A 25,982-nucleotide genomic window follows, 5' to 3' on the forward strand; every position below is an offset into this window, starting at 1 on the left:
ACGAGAGACAAACAACATGGCGACGACAAACAACAACAAAACAAACAAGAAAAAAACACAAAGTGGAGCCGAGTGCGTTAATTAGAATTTCAAATTGGACAAACTCAAGATGACAGCGCTGCACTTGTCAAATCAGATCATGCCCCGGCCGGGTGAGAGAGAAAGAGCAAAGGGAGAGAAGAAGAAGAAGAAGAAGAAGAAGAAGAAGACACGCCGCTCTGAGCCAAACACCGCTCTTAGTAGCTGAATGGGTGCCATATCTCTCTCTTTCTCCTTCCTTCGTTCTCTCTTTCTTGTCGTTTCCCCTCTTTATGCCCAACAATCCTCATCACCCCCAGCCCCCCGCCTTCCCCAAACCCCTGGCTCCGTTTGTCTCTGCCTCAATGTCAACGCTTCCTTAACAACAAGTGACAATTAAAACATCCTCACCATCTTCAGGCCTACTGGGAGAGAGGCCTGCCAAGGTCCCTGGTCTCTGTGACAGAGGTTGGGAGTTTGTGATATCAAAGAGGTGGGAAGTGGGATTGGTGAAGGCAGTACAGAGAGAGAGAGATGAGAAATGAAAATCAACGGATGGAAGGCATATATGATCTAAGAGACACTTTGGGATAATCTGAACTCTTAAAAGCCTTAAAACTGTTTTGTACTAGGTCTCAATTCAATTAAAGCAAACTCTGGTTGATTAAAGCAAACTCAAGAGCATTCTGGGAAAATACTACCAAGACAAGAGCTTGAGTCTTGAGGACTAGCGAGAGAAATGGGTCGTCGTCTTTTCTCAAAGACAAAAAAGAAATCTTACAACCTCTGAAATTTGATGCCGCTCCATTTTTTTTAAAGCTTGTGAAGATGGAAGTTGCGCTAATGTCTTCATCTGTGGTTTTGGCTTTGCTTCCTGTAGTAGTTCTTGGTGCAGCGCCACCACAGGCGAGGAGGGAAACAGTTCGACTTTGACGCACTGCAGTGTGAAAGTGAACCGCACCAATTTAAAATGTAACAAATGTTGCGATTTTAGTCCTCAATCCAAACAAGTCTACCGGACTATCAAGTGTTAAAACATTTTTATAATCCACTTGAAGGAATTGGATCTGGAGATTCGTATAAATAACTAAGAATTGGAGACGAGCGGTTTCAAGCAATAAATCACCACAGACGTAATAGTATTTTAGAAAGGCAGTTGAAGGAGGCACTCTGGCAACTCCACTGGTGGCCTAGATTTAGCAGAACTCAATGGTGTTTGGCATTTTAAAGTCGCCGTGTTGTGTGTTTGCATCTGCCTGCGCTGGTCTCTTCATCAGCTGTGCCACTGCACACAAGGAAGGAGCCGCTGCCAAAAAGACGGAATACATCCCGAACATGACGAGGCTTCCCCTTTCACACACACACACACACCCCCGCCCACACACACGTCACACACATGCACGGACAGACGATATTAATCGGGCTTTCATTTGCTTGTGAACGCATTCACCTCCAGAGTTCTCATTTTTTAAAGTACGACTGCGATTCCTAATTTGCGTCGTGTGCACATGGGTGTGCTGGTGAACAAACAGCCCAAGTGCACTCCAGTTTGATGGGTTCCTGTTATGACTCCATTATGCTGATGGCTTTGGTTCGGTTCCAGTTTTTCTTTCCACGCACACGTAGGGGTGTGTGTGTGTGCGTGGGGGTGTGTGTGTGTGTGTGTGTGTGAATGAGTGGGATGACAGGAAAACAGTCGCTCTGTGCTGAAGCAATAAGGACTGTGGAAGTGTCTCTGCAGCGCCACAGAACCGTGGGCCTCACGTTCACAAGTCCACTAAGTCCCTTACAACCTTATGACCTGTGACGGGAAATATCTAACATTCCAGCAACGTAGTCTGATATGTTCTAAATCAGGTTCGTCAAAATCATTTTCATTTTGGGCCAAATCAAAAATCTGTATGTTCTTAAAGGGCCGGTTGTGCCAGAATGTATTGACAAAACCAATTAGACTGTTAAAGTATCAATAAATAGCGGTTCCTCCAGGATTTTGTGATTGTTTTTGTGGTTTTGTTGCAATCAAAATGACAGATTTTGTGGTCCCGATTTAGAAATGTTTGTAAGACATTTTTACGATATTTGTGCTATTGTATGATGTTAAATGTGACCTTTTACTACTCGCCGTATCAATTACAGACTATAACTTATCAAGTAAGGCTGAGGCAGCAGTCACTTAAACTGAAAGTTTTTGACCAATATTGAGAAAAGTTGCAGTAAAATCAGAAAAAATGTGGAAATTTGTTGATTGCAGATTTGTGAAAATCTGTAAGGTAATTTGGAATCTAGAGGGCCACATAAAAAGCTACGGCGAGCCAGATTTGGCCCCCAGGCCTCGAGTTTGACACGTGTTCTAAATAATGCTGCAGTTGTGCAAACAATGCTCGTAAATCATTTTCCACTTTCCCTTAAATTTATAGGCACAATATTTTTTGTTCTACTTTGTTTTTCACATTGACGTCCGATGAGCGGATTGATAGCACTACCCATCTGAAATCTGAATTTCAGTCAGATGCACAGCAGCTGTTTCAGTGTTCATGAAGGCTGCATTCCATGAATCTGAAACTGATTCGTAGCTGTACGCCACCTACATGTTCAGTCCATCACCTATTTTTCTGTGTGGTGTTCATTGCCCACCTTGCAATCTATTTTATTGCAGGTTTATATTATATATATATATTCTTTTATTTAACCTAGATCTCATTTTCAAGAGGGACCTGGGCAAAAAATTTGCAATACATAGCAACCTGGATTTATGTTAGCAGATAAGAATAAGTACATCATTTGAACATTATATGAAAAAATCTGAAAAACGTGAAGAGCTAATGTATTGCTGAACCACTTTTGATGCCATTTTCAGGGTTTTTCCTCACAACTATGCACATTTAGAGGCTAAACTCTTTGAAAATTCTTCTCAAAATATCTAAAACTTTTACCCAGATTTGACGAAAACATTTGTGTTCGTCAGTTTTCAAGCCAGAGGTTGTCAGTTTAATGTAGGTCTGGATTTTGATTGAGTCCACGACTGATTTAATCTGATCCGTTCCATTGGATGTTGTAACCTCAGCTTCTAATAGGTTTTGTTCTAGGATTGTCCTGCATTAAGTTCCATCGACTCCAGTCTTTGCTGTGAATAAATGAGAAGTTTTGCACTTTTTAGTCACTGTTGTGTGATTTCTCTCTCTGCATAGATCTTTCCTAAATGATTATAAGGCAGCTAATTTGGGATTAGTACTCTGGCTTTGAGACCATAGGTTGTAATCAGGCAATCGGCTTGGAGTCTATCTGGTCTTGGACAAGAATTTAAAATTACCTGGTTGTGGACCAGCTTTTTTAAAGTCATTTTGTAACATTGTAATGTCTGCTGTTCAGTTCTCGGCAACGGTTCTCGTTTTATTTGGATGTCAAAAAGTTCCATTTTGGTCTCATTTGACCAGAGCGACTTCTTGTCCGCTGCGTTCCAACGTGCCAACCGGGTTTGGTTTCTCAAGTTTTCCGGGTCCCGTTTTTCCACTGGGCAAAATCCTTGTTTGTTGAAATTAAAATCCAACAGCACAATATTGATTAAAACAGCTTCATAGCATTTTTTGTTGATATTGCAAAATCTTAAAAAGAAAAAAAAGTTACAGAAGTTCATTCTAGGCGCTTTGTAATTCTTACATGCTAGTTTGCAAGTTGGGTCTATGCATGTTGCGCAAATAAGTAAAAACAAGTGGCTGCGGTTGCTCTGTAAGTTATTGTACAGTATTACATTAGACATCAAGCTACTTTTGCTAATTACTTTGGACAGTTGTGCGATTCTTTTCAACTTAGGTTAAATAACAAGTAAAAGATGAAACAACCACAGTTACGTACAGTAAGACTATCTTTTTTTCCCCTTTTGACCAGTGAAGATCAGTCTGATTTCAGTGGCTTTGTCGAATGCCAGTCCAAAATTCTTCATCACCGCTACACAAGGTACGTCCAGTCACTCGGAGAGCGGCCGTGCTGAAAAAGAGCAAAGTTTATGCGGAGAAGGTTAGATGAGAAACTTTTATCCTCTGGGGGCCCCAGGCAAAAAAAGAAAGAAAAGAAAAACCGCATCTCGCTAAGCCGCTAAGCACTAAACTTCTCTGCTTAATTGCGAGGGAAACACAAATAATCACATAAAAAAGAAGAAAAAAAAGAGAAGTAAATAAAAACTCAAATATCCGTAAGCAAATCTGCAAACTCTTGTCAGCGGCAGAATGCGACGCCACACAACAGAGAAAATGGGAACTATAATAAAAAAATCAAAACAAAATGCTCCCCAATCCGTGACAGGCGTGGAGACAAATCCAATTATTCGTGTCTCATGTTGCAAATTTGTTCTAATGGTCGGAGTGAGAAAGTAAATAAACGCCTGTGAAGGGGAAACAAAAGAATGTGATTTCTAATTAACTTGAAAGAGGAACAGCAGGGCGACTTAGTAAACCCATCTTTCATCTGCAGCCTCGGACCACTCATTTGTTTGTTGCACAATGTTGTCTTCGGGACGGGGTGGGTGTGTGCGCGCGGGCGCGGGGGGTGTGTGTGTGCGCGTGTGTGCACTGTACGGCTTGCCTCCAAATGAAATGTCAACAGATTTAACAGCACCGAGGAAGGAGCTGCAGCATTTTCCGGCGTTTTGTCGATTTTATTGTTCATTAAGCTCCCTCCTCCTCCTCTCCCACTTGTTCCAGGCTTCATTTGCGCCATCTTTGGCTTTGAAGATCACACGAGGCTGAGGCAATAATTGAGTTTGTGCAATTACAACGGGCATAATGAGAGAATCCAGGAGTTTTGCCTCGGCCCCTGCCTCCGTCGCTCCGCCGGCGGGCCGACAAACTGTCACTTTCGCCCGCATTGTGCTCTCCGGAGGACGGGAGGGGGATCTTATCGCGTCCGCGGAACGTAGCAGCATTCTTAGCACATACTTGCACGATGAAGCGGGCTGATATGCTAATTATTGACATTTAGAAAGAAAACGCAAACAGGAAGTTGAAGAGATAATTGCATGAACTTATCTAAGAGTTTGAAGGACGTTACGGAGATCAGTAGGATTGGATATGAAGCCATGTGTGACCATTGATCGTTATAGAGATAGAGGTTACAAAGCATCTTAGTGTTACTCATTTTTAGTGATAGCAGCTGTGCTGGTGAGTTTTTTTCCCCTTGTTCGTTCAACAAGCTCATCATTTGTTGTTTTATAAAAGTGAATAATAATAAATGGATGACATTTTGTTATGCTACAACCACAATAAAACCGTGTTCTTGTCTGAATTGCATGCAATGGACAGACACAAAGAATTATGTGGGCATAGAAAGAGTTGAAGCATATTTCAGGGTTTCCCCCAGTGTATTATTAGCCTGGCGGGCCACCAGGCTTTACCTGTGCCCCCGCCAGGCTTAGCATTGCTTATTTATTTCAGCTTTTTGGCACTTTTTAAGACTTTATAGTTGGTGTTCAGATATTAATCTTCCAATTTTCCGATGACACATAATTGTCAAGTGATGTTTTCAAATTTCCTGTTAAGTCTAAAAAAAAAAAAAATTAACTCAAAAGCACGATGAGTAATTTACCAAAATAAAGCAAAAGAGAAGTAAAAGCATATTCATATATCAGAGCATGCCAGATCTAAATTCAATTTAGAGTCCGTGGGAAGACTGAAAAATTTATTTTTACACACACATTTTCTCCGGAAGTTGTTCACACAATATCAACTCGTTTCAGATTTTTTTACTGATAACAAAGAAGAAGAAAAAAGAAGACAGGTTTTCATTCTGCTCTTGTCATGCACTACTTTTATGTTGGGTTATCACAAAGGCCAAGTAAAATACGTGGGCGCTGGTGGTTGTAACGTGGCCGGTGGAAACACTGAATACTTTTGCGAGCGATGGTGAGACGTTATAGCCTACCCAGTGTGAAATCTCTTTCAAAAATTAAAGTTTACTGGATGTCTAGGTCTATATGATAACATCACCCGAAGGTTTGTTCGGAGTCCGTAATTAACCAGGCTTGGGAATATCACTAAACTGAGATATTCTTGGGGGATCTTCCTGGCTGCATGTCTGCTATAACCAGGCACAATGTTGAAATTACATTTAGTGTCCATTGAGTGTAGGATTCGGAACCTAGGAGGCATTTCCCCAGTATAAGTGATAAAATAATGATCACATTAAAGCTTATATGTCAACTAATAGGCTCGCTACACAACACAATAACAGAGAATCAAGCAATAGTTAGCGCACTCATTAACCCTACTGGGCCAAAAGCCATTAGAAATCTGTTTAAATCTGAAACGCTAAGTAGACTGTTAGCGTGAGTTTTTTTTGTTTGTTTGTTTGTTGTTGGCTGAGAAGACCATAATAAGTCATAATTTAATCCCTTACAGGATACCTCACTTATTATACACTTAGAGGAAGTTCACGCATACAGTAAGTTTGATAAATAGGGACCGAAGAAGGTTTATTTAAAACAACTTTGTGATTTTATCTCATTAAGTTACGTAATAACTACTTGGATAACTGCACGCCAATTCAATTATGGAGATTGAAGTTAATTGAATTTTTTTTTTGGTAGAGGGGGTATTTGTTAGGTGTTGCCTTTTATTTGCAATATTTATTATTCAATTTTAGGTTTTTTATTTAGTTTGGGGATTTTTTTTCCCTACCTCATGCTACTCAGCTAAATCTTACTATCACTGAACAACCTAAGCTAAACCATATAACACAAAAGGAGACATTTGTGTTTACCCACTAACCTGTATATCTGTCAGTTCTGTTGCAATCCTTGAAGATAATGAGTGCTTGTCTTGATTGGGGAGCTGCAAATTCTGGAAAAACACAAGTTTGAATTATATTGAATCATATTTTACTGACAGAAAATTAGGAGTACTAAACCTATCCGATGTTGTTAAGCAGATACGTCATTTTAAGACGTACTTTTCTCACACAATTAGAACCTTTGGAGGCTTTTTTTTTCTCGACAGAGCTTGCGGCAACACTTGGAGTGATTATGTGTCGTGCAGAACAGCAGAGAACTTTTTTTTTTTTGTAAATGAAAGATTTTTCTGTGGATAAACTATTTGGGAATATGCCAAGTGGAAATGTAGGATCTTATTTTATTGGGAAGACAGTAAAACAAATTGGAGTGAAAGCTCTTACGTCACCTCTCACGCCAAAAAAACAAACAAAAAAAAAGGAAATAAAAGATTTGTTAAAGTAAAGTGAGAAACACTAGGACATATTTCTCCCATTATGACTTACTGAGGCTATCTGTATAGGTTAGCTCTAGTTTAACACATTAAACTCTATTATATACAGTTCTTAGATGGTGTTTAGGACTGGTTTGTACATTGTCCACTCAGAATAACAATAATAATAATAATAATAATAATAATAATAATAATAATAATAATAATAATAATAAATGAATGAACAAATAATGAATAAAATGACTGTATGTAAAACAAATCTTGACTCGTAACATCTGTTGACTTTCACAGCTTCTCCGTATTTTTGTTCATTATCGTTTTTTCTTCTTCAAACAAACATATTTCTTAACTTTGCGAACAGAAGTGAATGTATAACAAGACTTGTCTGTCACAAAGTTTCTTCCATTTTTGCTTTTTTCGTCACAAATTATTGTTTGAGATCATTAATCAAAATTTAATGTCAGACAAAAGTAGCCTGAAGGAAAAAATATTAAGCCACTTTCAAGTTTCATTTATTTAGGGAAATAAAAAAAATCCCAAACTGGTCAGGGTTAAAGTAATTTGCTATGCTAACATTTACCAAGTTGCAATTAGGGTGTCCAAAATAGTGAATGAGCATAAAAACAGAGCAAGGAGCAAAGGCCATAGCAGTGTCTCATCCCATACACATTTCTCTGGTGCAAAGACTCGGCTGAAAATGTGTGGAAATACCATCTAGAGTCCAACATTTCTGACCAAGGACAAAGTTATAAAAATGTTGAGATACACTGAAGCAAAATAACAAGAAATTGTGAGCAGCCAAACACGTCTGAACAGTGTTTGCCAAGCATCTACTGAAACCAATCGCTTTATTGTGAAAAGTGAAACTTTCCGGGAAGCTGACATTTCTGTTTCTCTTCTAAACTCTGGCTCAACTGATTCATCAAGTCCTCCCAGAACATAAAAAAAGACATCTCATGTGCTAACTCTGGGAGGCTTAAAGACTGAGCTTTTTTCTGTAGCAGTATTTTGTACAAGAAGAAGAGTTTTGTGAATTTCTTACCTTTTCTTCGTACACAATGCTTCCTATACGGCAGATCCTGCAGGCAGTGCCAGAGCCAAACATCTCTTTAAGACGCTGCTGCTTCAGGGCCGAGCACAGCTGGCCCATCGTCAGGTATCGCTCCGACACTTTGAACTCATCCTTCAAAGCAGAGCAGCAGGAATTCAGGAGGCCCGAATGCTGACCTTTAAAGTTTATCACCTCTTCTAGTATTTAACTGAATAGCTTTTTTTTTTTTTTGTCCAATTAGGTATCAGAATGTAAATATGGTTTTGAATCACCATTCTCTACTAAAGGTATTTCTTACCCATTTTCTGGCGAGGTCCAGGATGCTCTGCCTAGTGACGCCTGGAAGAATGATGCCATCTAGTGGTGGTGTTGCAAGTTCCTCATCTAATCACAAATAAGTTGTTATTTCAGAGTAGAAAGTTGAAACATAGACATAAGTACTGTCAAGTGTAGGTCCAGTGACCTCCGTCCTCATTGATCCAGTGCAGAAAGATATTCATGGTTCCTCCTTCGGTTATCTGGTGGTCCTCTCCGTACAGCCACAGCACCTGCTGACAGTCATAACTCCCCGCCTCCTGCTGTGCAAAGAGAGTCCCTCCATAGTTCCTGTAGAAATCCAAAACAATTACTTTAGCCTAGCTAATATTATCTTCAGTGTGCTTTAATCTACTTAGAAGTAAGGCAATAAATGGATTTTAAACCAAAAACGCCATTTGCGCGTACTGACCCTCCCATCTTGCAGTCTCCAGTTCCGCCTTTCCAAGCCCGTGTGTACTTTGGGTCGGCCCACAGAGACAGCTCGGTGTTGAAGTAAGAGCCGGCTTGACACATGATTACATACAGCAAGGCACGGTTAGGCTTCTTAACCCCTAGAGAAGGCTACGGTGGGAACAAAAACACGCAGAAACACACCAGTTAAATTTTAGAGGACGTCTATGACATGAAGGAATTTGACGAAACTACACTTCTGCTCACCTCAGTGCCGATAAATGTTGGTCTTATATACAGACAGCCTGAACCTAAATGAGGCACCCAGTCCTGGTCGATTTCTATCAGCCTCTTGATGCACCCCAGCAACTCTGATTGATCAAAGGCCTTTTTTTTTTTTTTTAAAGAAAAGCAAAACAGAAACAAGAACCAAAGATATATTTTTATTCTCCATCAGCCATCCTTTTCCTTAGACCTGATACAAAATAAAAACGTTTCTTTGTTTTGTCCATCTTACAGGTAGGCAAGCTCTCTTTGCAGACTTTGACATTCGCTCCATGTTCAATAGGGGTCTGAAGAGGCGGAGGCGCTTGTCATCACCTCGGTACACTTTCAGGCCTTCAAACAGCTCATTAGAAGAAAGAACATATTGAAAATGATTCAAACGTAATCAGAAACATCATATTGGACATACAAGAAAAAGTCAGGTCAAGAAAATAACTTGTCTTTGAATTTGTATTCAGATGTTTCACAGTTAGAGGTTGACATTTCCGTCCATTCTTTTTTGCAAAGGCCAAAATGTCTCCATCACAAATGGAGGATGTCAGTTTTAAAGTGTTCTCACACATACTCAACTGGATTTAAGCCTGGATTGGACCAGATATGCATCCATCTAAACTATTCCATTGTAGCTCTGATTGTACGTTTAACTCTGTTGTCTTGTCAGAAAGTGAAGCACGTTAAATTTCTGCCCAAGGTGGCAAAAATGTAAACAGTTCAATGAGCGTGAATACTTCGGCGAGGCTGCATGCGTACCTCAACGGCGTAATGCAGTGCTGAACAGGCTGGGTGAAGGGAAAGGTCCCCAAAGGGCCTGATGAGGGGAGTCTGCCAGCCCCCATTGGCGTTCCACTCCACGGTCAGCATGTGGTCCGTGAAGACTGTCCCAAAGTCAACTACATCTGGCTTCCTCTGCAGACTGGTAGAGAGCTGAACGACAAGGTCTGCTGCCTAATGATGCAGTAAGAATTAACAGAGACAAAGACAAAGCTACACTATGAGTTATTTCCAGTTATCTTCCTGGTTATTGAGTCTGTCAGAGTTTTTCAGCTTCGTTGAGGAACCCCAGCACACCACTGGCTTGAAGATGGACCTGGCCACTGGTGATGGAAAGTGTTGTATTTTTTGGAATGTACCTCAGTTGTTTGTGGTCAACTACAACTTACAGCCCAGGGTAGCACAAATGCAGTTGTATTATTTGACTAGCTCCACATCGGCTCCTGAGATGGAGATCCTACCGTATGTCTTTGTGTGGCTGAAAGTGACCGCCGTTTCTTTGGTCTTATCAACATTTAATTGCAATTGTCGTCTCATTCCTTCTCTGCGCACCTCACTAAAGTCGTGTCAACAACAAGAAGCAAATATAGGAAAGAAGGTATTCCTCTTGTAGGTCTTCTTGTGTAGAAGAAAACTACCAATAGCCATTGCCCTGAACACACCAGCCCACAGACATGTATGGAGTGTGGGGACTGATACAAATTTCTGTCACAAAAATGCAACAACTAGAGTTGCCAGACTCCAGATGAATTCAACTTTCTCACTGAGAGTGTTGCATTTGTTTCCATTTTTGTGTCTTTTGGAATTGAGGAGCAAAACTGCAAATGTTTCTTCTGCCATCCAGGCAAAAGATAAGAGAGATTGTTGCGGTTTCCTGCTGTTTTCCAAGACTGAGTAGAATGATCCCTCTTTGAAAGAGACACCTCCAGTTGGCCAGGCATCAGCTATCTGTTGGGATTAGACCGGCCCTTCATCTTCTCCCTCCTGGTGCAGGACGTTGCTTGCATCCTAATCCCAGATTACAGTAAAGTACAGCACTTGAAAGGAATCAGTGAGCGTACAGCAGCTGTCTTTCCAAACAATCTCTGCTTTCCAATTATTTGCCTCACAGTTATCATGTTTCTTCAAATATACTGAAATAAATTGATTGTTGCACTTCACAACAATCAGTCCAATACTGCAAGGCCACAGCAGGCCATTAACAGAGCTTTATGTTTCCGCATGAGCGCTAATCTATCACTGCTAATATCACTCACAGTCCAGTCAGAGTTTGGCCGGGATTATGTAGCTATAATTATTACCTTTGATGAGTATCTTAAGTGTGTAAGAAGGACTGAAGTGACATTTAAAAGGTTTGGGGGTTGTGTTTACAAAGTACAAACTCTTAGGCAAAGTACTTAAGGACCATTAAGAGAGTACTTGAGGTCTAACATCTTGGTCTTTAAGATCTACATTGAAGATCGCATAAAGGTTGCTAAACGTCCATTCAACTGGTCTAATCAGTAAGCAGAATTTGAAATATCATAGCTAAATATTGGATTCAATCACTCCCTTATGGTTGCAATATTACACACACTCAAACTGCATTCAAGATTTTGATTCAGTATGTTGTGTAGCTCTAAAGGCCGGGATGCAAACACGCAAAACCAAAGCCAATGCTTCTCCTTGGGAGAGCATGTCTCCGTGAGTGTCTGCACATGTCTAATCTCCACCTGAGGCTGCTGTCTCCCGCTCAGACGTTCAGGGTCAGAAAACATGCAAAGCTCCAGCGACTTAGCGTGAGCTGGGAAAGTGGATTCTGCTGAGCAGGTTGCAGAGGAGCAACAGGAGGACATGGGCAACAATGGAAACACACTCCTCACCTGTGAAAGAATGGGCTTTTACTGTGATGAACATCCGAAAAGCTGAATCACATGCTTAAAAAAGAGGCTCGAGTCTTCTGTTTGCAGTCTGCTTAGAGGTCTGCCATTTCTTCGGATTTGGCTTTTCATCTGTTTGTTGTCATAATAGGAAGACAGTGGCTCTTAAATCCTTTTCAGGGCTGCTTTGGGCAACATGAGGGCAAGCAGCGGTGCTGTAACAACCTCCATGTTGATCAAGAAGGGAGATTTTTGAGTGTGAAGGAGTCAGGGAACCATGAAGATGCAATACCTGGAGCTACTACTGAGGGTAAGTGAGCTAAGTCTATACTTATAATATCTGTTAGGCAGAGTCCTTTACTAAAATCACGTTCTCTGAACCATCAAAGCAGACGTCTTTACCTTAAAGCTGCTAATACTGCTGCCAGCCATGGTGTAGTTTATTGCCTGAAAGAAACATTAACAGTTTTAGAAATAATGAAATGCCAAAATATTGCCACTTCACAAGTATCTCAAAGTTGCAGCCCCATAATAGCTGTATGAAGCCATTTAGAGTTACAGGTGGATAAATATTTTTTTCTTAATAGGCTTTTTATTCTGAGAACTGGAAGCATTCTGCTACATGTTTGATATTCCTTATGGATAGTCAAAACATAGCCCTGGCTAAATGCAAATGTAAACAGAAGTTACACAAATGTGATAAGAAAAACAAACGGCACGTCTTGGTTTCCAATATAAACAAACATTCTTGTCCTTATTTCTGAAAAGGAACTCCGACTTTTACTTATTTCATCTCACAGACAATCCAGTCAAAAGTATATTTAGCAAAAGTTAAGATGCTTTTAATTTACCTTAAGATGAGGAGATCTGCCCCAGCCTTAGGCGTTGTGATGAAATGAAACACTGTGCACCTAGACGTTAAACAGCTTACTGGTTCCTGGAGGGGAAGCAGTGTCATCGTTGTGATGCATACATTCAGAAACAAATTTACTGTTACCAACTCTGACATACTTCATCACACCAACACCTGGGGTTCTTAGTGAGGTTTAGGGAAGTCATACGTTTTAGCCTGACCATACTTCAAATGCCGAAGGAAAAACTGTTGGCAAAACCGGACGAAAATGTTAAAGTTTCATCTGAGATACATCCTGTTATCCAAACCTTAGCGTTTCCTTGGGTGTCACGTCTCAGTCATACCGCAAGGAGGCGCTGCTGGCTCGTGTTCTGAAAGTCTCGAGCTGCTTGTGCGCGTGCTCGATTTGTCTGTGTGGACAGTTCACCAAACATTTCATTATTTCCTCCGTGGATATTTGTTCGGAAGAGACAACGAAGGTAAAATAATACACATACTTACATTTTCGCATAAATTGAAAAATTAGGCATGCAGTCTGTATTTTGAGATGGATGTTTTTAAATGTCTGGTTACATTTCGGCAAAAAATTAGGAAAATAAATTTAGACATACGTTTTGCTTATTAGTGAGACGCGTGTATTGCCTTTTTAATGCTATTGAATTAAGGCTTCTTTTTTTTTTTAAACAAACGCATACATTTGCATTGTAAGAAAAAATTGCAGTAAAATAACAAATTCAGGTCAATTAATTAGCAGGTTTGCGCACCTGCTTCACCTATTTGACCACGAGGACAAAAGAAACATCCCTGGGAGCTTGCCAGGTTTAACAACTTTGAATTTTGGCTTCCAGTATTATGTTGTCTCTACCAATTTCCTCCTCTGCTCTGTGTGCTTCTGACTCCTGATTTGAAAATGTACAGTTTATCCCGTGTGACTACATCCTTGAACATCTCTTGTTAAATTAACAATCCAGAAAGCACGAATAACTCAAAAGAAGAGACCTCTGAGTTCAGAGGTTTTGGCAGTTTGAGGATTGTTTATTGTATAAACTTGTATTTCTTAATTGGATTATTATAGCCAGGAAGAACAACTAACAAAAGCGAAACAGTTAATTCTAATATAACTGAAGAAAGTAGTCGGGTGGACAATATTAGACAAAGGTTTAACTAGTTTGCTTTTAAAATTGCACGGAAGCGGTTAAGAAGCTAATTCTTAAAAAAGCAGTAGCACATAAGTTACTATGGCGATTTGCAGCTAGCCTTATCCAGACCAGGCTAACAGGAAGTTAACCATGATTAAAACTGATTAAGGGCCTTAGTCGATGGCACAATCATTTGTTCATTGTAGTCAACCTTTACCAGATACTGTAAAATGTTATTTTTAATCGTGACCTGTCGCGACGCCATCTTTGGTCTTGTCATGTTTGTCCTCTTTAAAAAAGTGTAAGAAAAAAAGAGAGTAACATAAAGTAATCTCTGTCAGATTCACATGTTACTTTAAACATCTGGTAACATTTTCTCCCTTGGATTACACTAACGTTTGGTGTAAAATTGGGTTGTAAATGTGACAAAATGGAAAAGTCCAAACTTCATGAATACTTTTGCATAAATGTTTACTTTTATATATATATTTCTTTTCTATCCCCCAGACCTCACCCTCTCCTCTAGTAAGAAATTCAGCACTTCCCCCAAACCATGAGCAACGTGGACTATTGCACGCCTCAGCCTTCACGTCGGCACAACCCCGTGGACAGCATTTGCCGCAAGCTCCAGACCATCCAGTGGCGTGGTGACAGGGAACCCAATTCAGCCTTCCAGATCCCTAGACTCTCTTCCAGCAGTTACGACAGCCCTCAGTGCGGCCTCAGGCACAACCTGGAAGCCATCCTGAAGAAAGGCGCCATCCTCAAAGACGAGGTGGAAAGGGCTCAAGGGATGGGGATGCCAAGCTCCCACAGCAGTGGCCTTGGTTCCTACGTACCCCTCTCAACTCCCAAATGCAGTCCATCCACACCAGCTAATGTCACATACACAATCACAAGCACCCTGGGAGAGAGGAGAGGTCCTGATGGGAGTGATTTAAAACATGTGAGGACATGGCAGAGGTACTGTTCGACACCCGCAGGCCAGTCCAGAGACTCTCCTTATTTTACGTTCACCCGAGGGCCAAACCCGGCGCAGTGTGAGAGCGACAGCCGGAGCTCGAGTCCTCCTCTGTCCTGCACTTTCACGTCGAGGAACAGCACCCTCTCCTACAACGTGAACTTCTGCTCTGCAGACGCAGCAAATTCAGCACAGTGTGAGCTGCCCTACCCCGCACTGGTTGTGAAAAGACTTTCCATGGGAGATGGAGGTAGGGGGCAGAGTCTAAGTGCCAAAGTAGATTCGTCTGGCTTTCAGAAACTAAGAATTGTTTGTTACCTTGGTATTTTTGTTTTTGATCATCCTTATAATAATTAGATATTATGAGTATTAATTTGCCCAAAGTGATATATTCGTCTTCAAGATGTATTTTTCTCAGGGAAAAAAACTGTCACATTTGTGGATCTAAATTGCACACAAAAGTATTAAGTTTCACTCTAACGGACCATAAAACTAAAATGGATTTGGCAAAACTGACTAACCAATGCCACAGACAGAACGACAGCAGTAAAAGTGAACCACAAATGTAATTTCTACATTGTAATTAGGAAAGGTGTGTGCATTTATATATACATTAGTTAGTTAGTGTTGGTTTGTAGTTCTAACCAATATTCTAATTATTTCTAAACCACAAATGCTTTTTAAGTACGTATCTCTAGACCAGTGTTGTATAAAGTACTGAAATCTCAGAGTCAAGTAAAAGTACAAGTACCTCTCCAAAATACGACTTTGGTAAAAGTCGAAGTCACTGACTGAAATGTTACTTGAGTAAAAGTCTTAAAGTATCTGAAACGTCTTGTACTTAAGTATGGAAATTACTGTAAAAATGGATGTACTCAAGTAATGTAATGAAAAGTACAAGTAAAAAGTAAAACAAGGCAAGTGTGAATGACATTTCTTATATTTTGGTAAACTTGTCAAATAAACTTAAAATAATGTACCCAACCAAGTGCAGGCAAAATGAAACCTGCTAATAAATTGTTCCAGTTTTAAAGAGTAGCACATGTTAATGGTTTGTGGTTTTGAACTTGCATGCCTTTCCTATATTCGTTAAATTTAGTCTAAATTGCTATCGCTATGGCTTCTGTCCCCCATTGAACTAGGGTGACCAGACGTCCTCTTTTTCCCGGACATGTCCTACTTTTCAGACCTAAAAAGATGTCCGGGGGGAATTTAAAAATTGTCCGGGATTTTGGTCAACTGCCTCAAACACATTACATAGCTTACAGTGCATTATAGGGCACGGCGCTGCGTGTCACGTAATCCCTGAGCCGCGTCAGTGCGGGCAGCACTCTTCTCTGTTCGTCCCTCCCTCCAACCCGCTGTACGGTGTTCTGATTTCTGATTTCCCCAACAATGGGAGAAGCGAAACAGGTGTATCCTATTGGAGGTGATGAACAAGCCCAGGCAAGCAGGCTACGGACTTTGTTCGGTAGCCTACTTGCTAATCAGTAGGTGGGGTCAAAACACTTTGTTTCTCTCTCTCGCTTTTTTGTAACGAGTAACTAAACCACACATTGAAAATGTATCGGAGTAAAAGTACGCAATTAAGTTCGGAAATATAGTGAAGTAAAAGTGAAAGTCATCAAAAATTTTCATACTCGAGGAAAGTATGAAGTACTCCAAAATATACTTAAGTAAAGTAGTGAAGTATTTTTACTTCGTTACTATACAACACTGCTCTAGACTTAGCAGAAAGTTTTAGCATCTCCTTGTTAAAAGCATTTTAGTCATATGAATCCCCACAGTAATCTTAAAATACAGCCCAGCTCTTATAATGTGCACAAAGGACTTTAAAATAAAGTTAACCTCTTTTAACTTCAGAAAATAAATGTAAGCAGTATGGAGGGTAAAATAATTCTACCTCACTGTTCCTTTCATCTTTAACATGCAAATTGAAGCTTGATTATTTTTATACAGTGATAACTGCTATGCATGTAAATAAGTATGAAAACCAGGTTTGGATTAGGAGCCTTTGACAGCTTTGACTTCTACAACCTTTTCCCTGCTGATGTGAATGTCTAAACTTCACAGGATTGTTTTGTTCTCATTCAGGTTTTTATTAGGGTGAAGTGGAAAGTGTTTGGTATTGACTGAACTTGAAGCAGAAGCCTATGATTTGTTTGTATAATTTAAAATTTTAAATAATTATCAAAGACAAAACCAGCACCAATCACATTATTTGACATGAAAATTCTTTTACAAGATGATATTGGGAAGAAATAAAGAGGGCTCCAAATAATTCTTTCCATGCAGATTAGTCCAGGAAATTGATGCATTTGCAGTTTATCATCTAGAAATTTAATTTGAATATTTTTCTTTTAAGTAAATAAGTAGTTACCAATCCTCCACCTCTGTACTTTTTTGGTGAAATTTAACAGGAATTGTGTTTGGTCATTGTACTGTTATTTGCTACTGTGCCTAAAGGAAAATCATGTGCCTGCCACGCTGCATAATTCAGGACACTCTGTCTGGTGTGTGTTGTATTCAAACTCTTTCAGGGACGTCGGTTAATTCTGAAAATGGAAGAAATATGGCAGAAATCAGCCTCATCTGTGAAGAGAATCTGCTCGATACCATATTTCATGCTTGTGACACCCAGCGCAGAGGTACGCCCGCTCATACACTCACATGGGACGCATTTTCTGGATCATCTGTCGCTTGTCAAACATAAGGACAGTTTTTAGAATGTATATTACATATAAGTAATTTACTGCCATAAAAGTTAGTGACCAACTAGCTGGTCTGATTATTCAGAAAGCAGTGATCTACTGGGATTTTAACATATAGCTGTTTTTCTGTACAAATAGAGAAAAAATCAGATGAACGACTCTCTGAAAAAATGACTTGTTGAAATCAGAAGCGAATGGACAGGCAGGAATGAGATGATAGACAACAGTCCCTTTAGATAATCACTTGTTACCAAGGTATGCAGAATACGTCAAACCTTGATGAAGATGAGCCGTGAAGCTATGAAAAAATTTATTAATTGAGCTTTGTAAATAACATATGGATTATGTTAATGCCTGGCATCTGCTTTATTCTCTCCTGCTGTCTTTGCTCACATAAACTGTACACTGGTTTTATTTTCAAAACAATGAATCTCATCCACACATCTTAATGAATCATCAGCAGAAAAGAAACATGAAATTTTGACTTTTTTTTTCTTTTTTTTTACCTTTAAGTCGGGATAAATGGTACTTGAAAACGTGTATGTTAACAACATTGCGACTTTATTTTAGAATATTATTCATTCCCCTGTTAGATGGCCTATCTAGAGTGCAGACCTTATCTATGGAGGGAGGTTAAGACTGAGATGATGGCATAAAGTGAAATGTTCAAATTTCTCGAGAAAACACACAAAATGCTCGACAGAAGAAAGGTTAAACTACTGTAAGAACAATGAGAAATGTTTTCTTGATTATTGAGAAGGGTGTAAGCCCTAGATACAAATCATTTGTAAATAAACTTGTATAAACTCATGTAAAACTATTTTAAATTATGTTCTTAACAGACACCCCTCATTTCCTATTAGAATCAATCTTTGATGAATAAAAAATACTTTTTAAATCTAGGAATATGAATAATTTTCAGCTTAACTATTGGAGCAGGTGAAAGGAAGGAGGTGGAACTCCTCTGTCATTGGTCTACATTTTTTTTAAAAAAGGAAAACTTTGATAGGTTACTGTTTATGTAACCACAAACTTAGATTTATCCTGGACTGAGAAATCTTTTATAAACCCAGTTGTCAAAAAAGGCTCACTGTCACTATGGTAACTGCTTTTGTTTTCGTTAAAGCAGTACTGGGTGCCAAAGTGAACATGATCACTGTGAAAACCTAGAAAACCAGTAGACTGAAACTGGTGGTTTGTTGTGAGAGATAAAAAATGTGACAGAATTCAAACATCAGTGCTTTCAATCGACTGTGTTGGAGTTGTCAAAGATGGCTCCCTCCTAAAACTTGGTCGCGCTTTCACACTCTAGGTAAAGTGTATGTGTCTCATATTGTCAACTACCTGCGTCACACAACCAGTCGAAGCTCCGAAGACAGTGGACTAGAGGAACTTTGCAACATGCTGGACCCAGAACGTAAAGACGTGTCCATTGATCTGGACACCTATCATGCTGTCATGAAGGAGTGGATAGATGACTGCCGCAATAGCAGGTACTGGGAAAATGTGGTTTTACTTTAAATAGCCTGTTTCTGTAAGCCTATTTTCGGTTTTGGTTCATTTATATCAGTTTCTTTATGTTTAGCGGTTTTTGTATGCTCAATGTGCAATTTGAAATGGTCTAGAATTGGACTGGGCCGTTGCAACACCTTGATCATTTCTTTTTCAGTCATTTGTGGATTTACTGCAGTGTTCATTAATATATCCAACAGCAGCAGTAATCTTGACGTAGCTCAGTGGTTCCCAAAGTGTGGGGCGCCAATGAAGGGAGGGCGTGGGAAGCGGTATGGATGAATAAAAGAATATTTAAAAAAACAGTTACACAAAGGTGTTTCACTGTGAAGATGGTTTGTAGTGTGTTTTGTTGCAACCAAAAGTGTGAAATAAACTTGTGTATAGGTTTATGTCTGGTTGAACGATGTGTGTGCCCAGTTGATTCTTTTTTGGAGGGGAGATTTTATTGTAATCCATAAGGGGGCCCAGAAAATCTTTGGCAGCCACTGACTTAGCTATAGGTGTGATACAAATAAATTAACTTTTTAATGCTCTGGTGTTCTGAAGAATTCCTGATTGACTCAATGACTGCAAGATTCCAAGGTCTTGAACCTGCAACATAAGCCAAATTTATCCTCCACCACAGTTCCTCAAAGTTATTATGAGGCATTGTGCTGAAATCTTTTTTTTTTTTTGCTTTGAAAATGGTGAACAGCAAACATCTCTTCGCCTTTAGACAAATGTGACCGAAGTAGAGACGTCAGTAGATTACTCACCCAAAGCATATCACATTTCAAACTCCTTGTTGCTTTTCCAGTTTATTTTGGGACGCTTGAAACTATTTCCTAATAAATGACTGTTAAAAATTAGTTCATGTTTTTTCAATTTGATTTTTGTTTTTTATCACAGAGAAGTCTCAGCAGAGAACTACACCCAGGAAGACTCAATTAAACTCAAAGATGATGCCTCTGGTGAATATTTGTTTAACCACCCATCTGACCTGTAGATGCAACTTGTAGTCAAGATTTAGTCTCCATTGGTTTTTATTTGTGTGTTTTTCAGCCCGAAGGTCTATGTTGCTAAATATGACATCGGGAAGCTTGGAGGCCTTTGGTGGAGAGGCATCTAGAGTGGAATTGTAAGTCAAAGTACCATTAAGTTACAAGTCCGCCAACTTTTTTGTTTTATCTGCGACACCCAGTATTTTTCATATTGGGTATTATTCACAGACGAGTGTTCATGTTTTTCATTTCCCCTTCCCAGTGAAACATCAGAGCTGATATATTGTGTCGCTGATCTTCAGATGAGCAACCAAAAGCTTCAGGAAGAGGTACGGAAGCTGAAGCAGGTGGTGGAGAGCATGGAGGAGAGCAACCAGAAACTGGCAGAGGAAAACGAGGATTTACGCAATCAAGCTAGGGTGTAAGGTTCTCCTAATTATCTCACAAATGTGAAGTGCTGGCCTACTTACGCAGCCAATTTTGGCCTGATTCGTCCTTCTTATTTTACAACAGAACCCAACAGCTTGCACAGAAGGAGAAGATGCTGAAAGAAGAGGTGGAAGAGATGAAGGCAACATTGAGCTGTACAGAAGAAGGGAGAGCTCGCGCCTCGGCACACAGCAAGCATATGGTTAGTCATGGATCTTGAGGCTGAAGAAGAGATCTTTGGTGTTACTTGATGGTGCAATCTGTTCTGAAATTACAAAGCTTTGTGGTTTGAGTTTAATTAAAGCCCTTGTGTTAGTTTATTAGCACATCACTAGTTATTTTTTTCCCATTACAGATTATAAATATGTCATCAGACTTGATTTACATAAATATTTAGTCTGAGGTTTCAAAATGTAAGAAAACTGCATGGCATGCTGTTTGCTTGTGACCTATGTATGGATTTTTTTTTTTTCCCAGGAGAGAGAAAATCAGAGCCTGATTACCCAGATTGCATCTCTTCAGGAGGAGGTACTGATTAGACATTCATTTAACGTTAAGTAAATAACCTCACTTAACAGACGTAATTACTGCAAATACTAATAACGTGGTCCAATCCGAATGGAGCTAGCTATTTGTTCAAAGGTCCAACTGATTGATTTTTCTAGAACTTTAAGATCACCATGGAGACAGACGAGCTCCAGAACAAAATAAGGGAGCTGTGTGACATTATTGCTGACCTTCAGGTATTTCTACCATTTGTCTATTATTCCTGCTACCCCCATTATGTACCACTGCCTGGTTGGATACTTCTAAGACAGTTTTCTATAACATATATTCAGTCATTTAACATAAATTGTGAACTTTTAAAAGTATCTTTGCATAATAATAGTGTCCCACATTTGTTTTTGCACTTTTCCCTTTACCCAGCTGCAAAATCACTCCTTTGATGCCGTCATTGGTGAAAAAGAAGCTATTATTGTGGAGGTGAGTTCACTTATCAAGTGCACTGTTCTAAAGCTACTATTAATCAGTGCAGTCATTTTTTACCAATAAAGTTAAAATCAAGTGCATTGCAAAAAGTTTAAAACCTCTTAAATTTCAGCCTCAAATGATGCCTTTTATTTAGATTTTAAAAAGTGAAACCATGAAATAATACAGCTTTGTAATGTGCAAACATAACAGTACTAGATTTTCAATAGATTTTCTATCATAAACAAATTCATGGAATTTCATAAAGAAATTCCACCATAAACATTTTGTTTCCATCATAAACAAAATGCACAATAAATCTGTTTATTGTGCATTATTCATGTTCCGTTTTCTCTAATGTAAAGAAAGCTTATGTGAATATTTTGGTAAAGACACCTGAAAACATTTGTAGCTTTTATTGTGGTGAAAGATTGATCTATAGTATAAACTATTCACTCCACAAGTTTTTGGATTTTCTTTTTGAAAGAATTGGAAACCATTTCACCTTTTTGCTTTTTACAACTATGCACTGCTTTGCGATGGTCTCTCAAATGATATCCCAATAAAATGACCAACGGCAGTTTTCACATTTCTACAAACCTCAAACCTGTACCGCTTACTTCCTGCAGAAGAACAGACAAATAAATGAGCTGAAGGCAACAGTGGAGGAATATTCTGCCATCACAGAGGTCAGTCTGGTAACATGCATCACATTATGAGTTATATATGTACTTAAATGTTTCTTTTTTTTCCCCCTAATGTGACCTGCCATTGAGTTAAAGTCAACTGATAACTCTCATCCATGCCTAATTTGTTACAAAGTCAGACTGAAGACATGAAATTAACCAAAAAATTAGAACAATTGTTGAATTAAATTAAAGATTTGTCATTTAAAACACATATGCCCAGTAATTTACTAAATCACTTGCTCTCTTTTCAAAATATATTGTTGGCTCTCATTTTCTCTAATCCAGCTGCTGAGGAAGGATAAAAACAAGCTTGAGACCCAAATGCAGATGATTCTTCCAGATCTCGCTGGGTAAGCATTTCAAGTCGTCTAGTTAAAAAAAATTTAAAAAGGCAAATTTTTTTCAGAGGAAAAACATAAATGTTTTATTTGATTTTTTCCCTATACTCATTACCCTGGCTGCCTCACAGGGCTAGTCTGGCTTTGTCAGTGGCTTACAGATTAAACCAGAGCAGCCTGGGATCCCTGCAGACAGAACTTGCTCTGGCACAGTCTCCACTGGAGGTCAGCACCCCTCCACTCTCTCTCTCTATTTTGCTCAGCCTTCATTGTATCAAGTCCTTTTTGTACAAGAAAGGACTTGATATTCTTTACCACTCAGTCTTATACAAAGTGACTCAAAGGGATAGAAAGTGATGCATCTCATATCTAACTGCTGGAGAAATGTAATTGCTCTGGTTTAAAACACTGATCTGATACTTGAAAGCACACCTGTTGCCTGTTTTTATTCTTATCAGCATGTTTCCAAGAGGAAACCACTGAATATTAAACACTAAAGGTCTAGGACTAGTCATATGAGGGCACACCTTGTTGACCTCATATGATTGTGGATTCGCTCGAATTCAGTCCAGTTCATTTCATTTCCAATGATTCACAAAATAATTCAACAGTCTGGTTCAGATTCCAGTCAACCTACATGCAGTCAAACTCAATACAGCTAAAATGCCACACGAAAGAGTAAATAAATGAAAACATCCCTAATTTTTGTTGCAAATTAAATCTTTATTCGGATATCTGGTGTAATCCTTTGTTATAACATAGCTTTTGTGCAGAAGGTTTTGCTAATTGATTGAAAAAAAAAAATCACTTATGATTCCAGACTTCTGCTGGAGTGAACTATTTGTCCACTCCAATGACCACGGTCTCTTCGCTGGACGAGACGCTGGACAGAGAGTTGTTCCTGATGCTGCAGGGACCCAACACTGAACATGTTTCTCTGGAGTACAAGAGTCTCCTAAACAAACTGGTAATCGAGGATGATTGCGTCTGAAACCATGACCTGAACTTCTGATAAATCTGTTGACTATTGAATAACCAGATCCCACCCAGTTTGAGCACAGCATACTGTTATATTTGCTATATTTTCACTGGCATTTACTAGTAATTGTATTTAAACAGAACAGTGGATAGTTTTTTTATAATTATTTTAAAAGTGTGTATAAGGTGTTTCTGTAAGTGTAGAAAGACATGAAACCTGTGCTTGAAAACTGCAGTGCATTGCCAAAGAGCAAAAGACTAGAAAAGGTATAATGATAGGTTAGGTTTAGAGCAGTATTTCAAATGAAGGTCAGTACTTGTGTCTTGAGAAATGTTGCCTTTATTGTACTTCATTGGCTTTGATAGTATTCTCTCTTTGTTTTTCAGAAAAGAGATTTCAAAGAAGAAGCCAGCTGCGTCTTATCTGCAGTTCAAAACATGATGGATAACCACACACAGTCAGACAGCAACACCGACCCTGATCTTCAGGTCAGATGCACTCCAATTAATTTAAATGTCTTAACTGTGGCTCCCTGCATCACCATAGATTGAGTAGTTTGCTAATATTGTGTGGCATTGTCGTTTACTATTCAATTTCATTTAAGACATTCAGGCTATTTAATGTTGCTGGCCTCTTTTATATATCAATTTGCGAGATAGTAGTAGTGGTATTCTGTAGGAGGAAATGACTAACTTTAACTAACCTTGCAGTTTTGATATGTATCCATCAAAAGTTTAGACTGTTTACTTTCATACATCAAAGTAGAAGAAAATACAGAAATGGAAGCTGCTTCATGTCATGTTGAGTTTTAATTCAGTCTAGGATCTCTCAATCTCACACATCCTAAAATGATTGATTTTTTTTTTTGTCAATTTTATGATTAAATAAATCAGTGATTTTTTTTTTCTCTCTCTCCAGCAGACATGTCTTAAATAAATAATTGACACCACAGGAGTTCACAAATGTTAAAAATTCTGAATATTTATTTCTGAATTGACCACTTTCAAAATCTTGTTACCCAATCAAAGATAAATAAGAACACTTTGTGTATAGCTAAAGCTTTTGGTGAAACACTTCATAAAAGTCTACATGTTTTGCCTTTAACTCTGCAACAAGCTATTTTCATACCTAATATGAGTCACAAAGTTCTGTGTTCTCCATCTTCCTCTTCCTCATCGCTGTATCTGATCTCTCTCTTTCTCCCTCTCTCTCTGCTTCCCACACAATATTTCTCCTCTCTGGAGATCTCGCTTATATAACTATGCAATAGGCTCCATCCAAGCAGTGCTGTTTAGTCAGTGTTGTACCATCATCACAACCCACTCCCCTCCTCCTTCCTCACTGTGTTTTCTTTTTTCTCCTTTCCCATCACCTTCTGTGTTGCTGCCACTCTGCATTTATTAGCCTTCTACTGTCAAACAGTAAAAATCATACCCAATGAGACGGAAAGCATTAGTGCCCCTGAGCTGAAAGCGCCACTAGTTAGTTTTATGTTGTGGTGTTTCAGTACGACAGGGGAAATGAGTATTTTTAAAACAAGATGCTACAGGTGGCTCAGCCTGTAGCATTTCATCTGTTGGAGAGACGGTGACCCCTCTGCGTTGTCCACCTGCAGACGGTGCAGGCTGAGCTCGATGCTAGGAGGGCAGACTGGGCTGTCAGCTTGGACCAGCTGGCTCAGTACACTGACTCGTTAGAAAAGGAGCTGATCAAAATGGCCAGCAACATGAGGAGATCCCGCACTGAGATCCTCCACCTTTCGGTCAGGTGAGTGCATTCTGGTTGTCTGATCTGACTGGATGGGAGGAATTTGTGGATATTTGGTATGACAACAGGAGGCAATAGGTTTAGAGTGATCTTATTGGATGAATCAGTTTCTTGTAGGCGGAGCTAGAATTATAACTTTTTCAGTACTGACTGACAGAGACCCTAAAACATTTGTTTGTTTACCAACAACTATTCAAAATGTAGAGTCATTTTTAAAAATAGATCATTTTAAATTGGATCAACTTTAAAGTTTAATCAACCCTAAAACTATCAACCAGCATCCTATTGTCTGCTTGTCCATTTGTTCGTTCGTCTGTTGTCCATCTGTTGATCAGTCGGTCAGTCCCTTGATTAGTCTCTCTCCAGCTGATACAGCTTAACAGCCATTTATCTGTCTGTCCCTCTGTCCATTTGTCAATCTGATTATCTTTTTGTCCTTCTGTCTGATTTCTCTTCCATCTGTCAGTCCATCACTCATCCATGCGTCCCTCTGTCTATTGTTTTTGTTTGCATGTTTCATATTTAAAGTCTGTAGACATCTTGTCCATAAATTCATGTAAAGTTTCTCAGAACCCAGAACTGAAAAAGTATAAAACTTTAACATAAAAAGTGTAGAAACTGTGTTCTCTGTTCATTCTTCTCTTGAAAAAGTTAATTAAAGCTAACGGCAGACAAGATTTTAAGATCACAGTATCCCTTTTTTTTTGCTGCTTGTTCTTTGTCTCAGTTGGCTAGTCACTTGTACTGAA

General features: G+C 39.2%; 2 protein-coding genes across 10 annotated transcripts in view; one reads left to right on the top strand and one right to left on the bottom strand.

Annotated features, from left to right (window-relative positions):
- Window positions 1–3,676: 3,676 nt before the first annotated feature.
- On the bottom strand, window positions 3,677–14,866 carry bcat1 (branched chain amino-acid transaminase 1, cytosolic). The gene is made up of 11 exons (XM_032589463.1): window positions 14,840–14,866; window positions 12,306–12,350; window positions 10,024–10,218; window positions 9,506–9,616; window positions 9,256–9,375; window positions 9,008–9,159; window positions 8,744–8,886; window positions 8,579–8,664; window positions 8,272–8,412; window positions 6,777–6,848; window positions 3,677–4,002 (listed from the first exon to the last, which is right to left on the bottom strand). The coding sequence occupies exons 1-11, from the start codon at window positions 14,849–14,851 to the stop codon at window positions 3,964–3,966; spliced, it is 1,116 nt and encodes a 371-aa protein (XP_032445354.1). The 5' UTR covers window positions 14,852–14,866; the 3' UTR covers window positions 3,677–3,963.
- The window catches only part of lrmp (lymphoid-restricted membrane protein), a 36,545-nt gene continuing 22,368 nt past the window's right edge, over window positions 11,806–25,982 (top strand). For 8 of the 9 annotated variants that reach the window (XM_032589454.1, XM_032589458.1, XM_032589459.1 and 5 more), the window contains exons 1-17: window positions 13,138–13,235; window positions 14,403–15,106; window positions 17,397–17,504; window positions 18,880–19,060; window positions 19,971–20,032; window positions 20,124–20,199; window positions 20,325–20,483; window positions 20,576–20,693; window positions 20,969–21,019; window positions 21,157–21,234; window positions 21,419–21,475; window positions 22,090–22,149; window positions 22,435–22,499; window positions 22,619–22,712; window positions 23,308–23,454; window positions 23,853–23,954; window positions 25,082–25,233. In XM_032589454.1, the coding sequence (XP_032445345.1) occupies window positions 14,449–15,106; window positions 17,397–17,504; window positions 18,880–19,060; window positions 19,971–20,032; window positions 20,124–20,199; window positions 20,325–20,483; window positions 20,576–20,693; window positions 20,969–21,019; window positions 21,157–21,234; window positions 21,419–21,475; window positions 22,090–22,149; window positions 22,435–22,499; window positions 22,619–22,712; window positions 23,308–23,454; window positions 23,853–23,954; window positions 25,082–25,233 (2,168 nt within the window). In that variant the 5' untranslated portion in view covers window positions 13,138–13,235; window positions 14,403–14,448. Of the gene's footprint in view, window positions 12,214–13,137; window positions 13,236–14,402; window positions 15,107–17,396; window positions 17,505–18,879; window positions 19,061–19,970; window positions 20,033–20,123; window positions 20,200–20,324; window positions 20,484–20,575; window positions 20,694–20,968; window positions 21,020–21,156; window positions 21,235–21,418; window positions 21,476–22,089; window positions 22,150–22,434; window positions 22,500–22,618; window positions 22,713–23,307; window positions 23,455–23,852; window positions 23,955–25,081; window positions 25,234–25,982 lie in introns of those variants that run through there. The other variant, XM_032589455.1, reaches the window with a different exon arrangement.

Source organism: Xiphophorus hellerii, chromosome 17 (genome assembly GCF_003331165.1).
Source record: "Xiphophorus hellerii strain 12219 chromosome 17, Xiphophorus_hellerii-4.1, whole genome shotgun sequence".
NCBI lineage: Eukaryota > Metazoa > Chordata > Actinopteri > Cyprinodontiformes > Poeciliidae > Xiphophorus > Xiphophorus hellerii.

Excerpts from the sequence above, each read along its gene's own strand:
- bcat1 (XM_032589463.1), bottom strand. Across the intron at positions 10,219-12,305 it reads GCAGTATTAGCAGCTTTAAG|GCAGCAGACCTTGTCGTTCA; the intron begins GTAAAGACGTCT and ends CTGCATCATTAG. Across the intron at positions 4,003-6,776 it reads CAGAACTGACAGATATACAG|CACGGCCGCTCTCCGAGTGA; the intron begins GTTAGTGGGTAA and ends GCTCTTTTTCAG.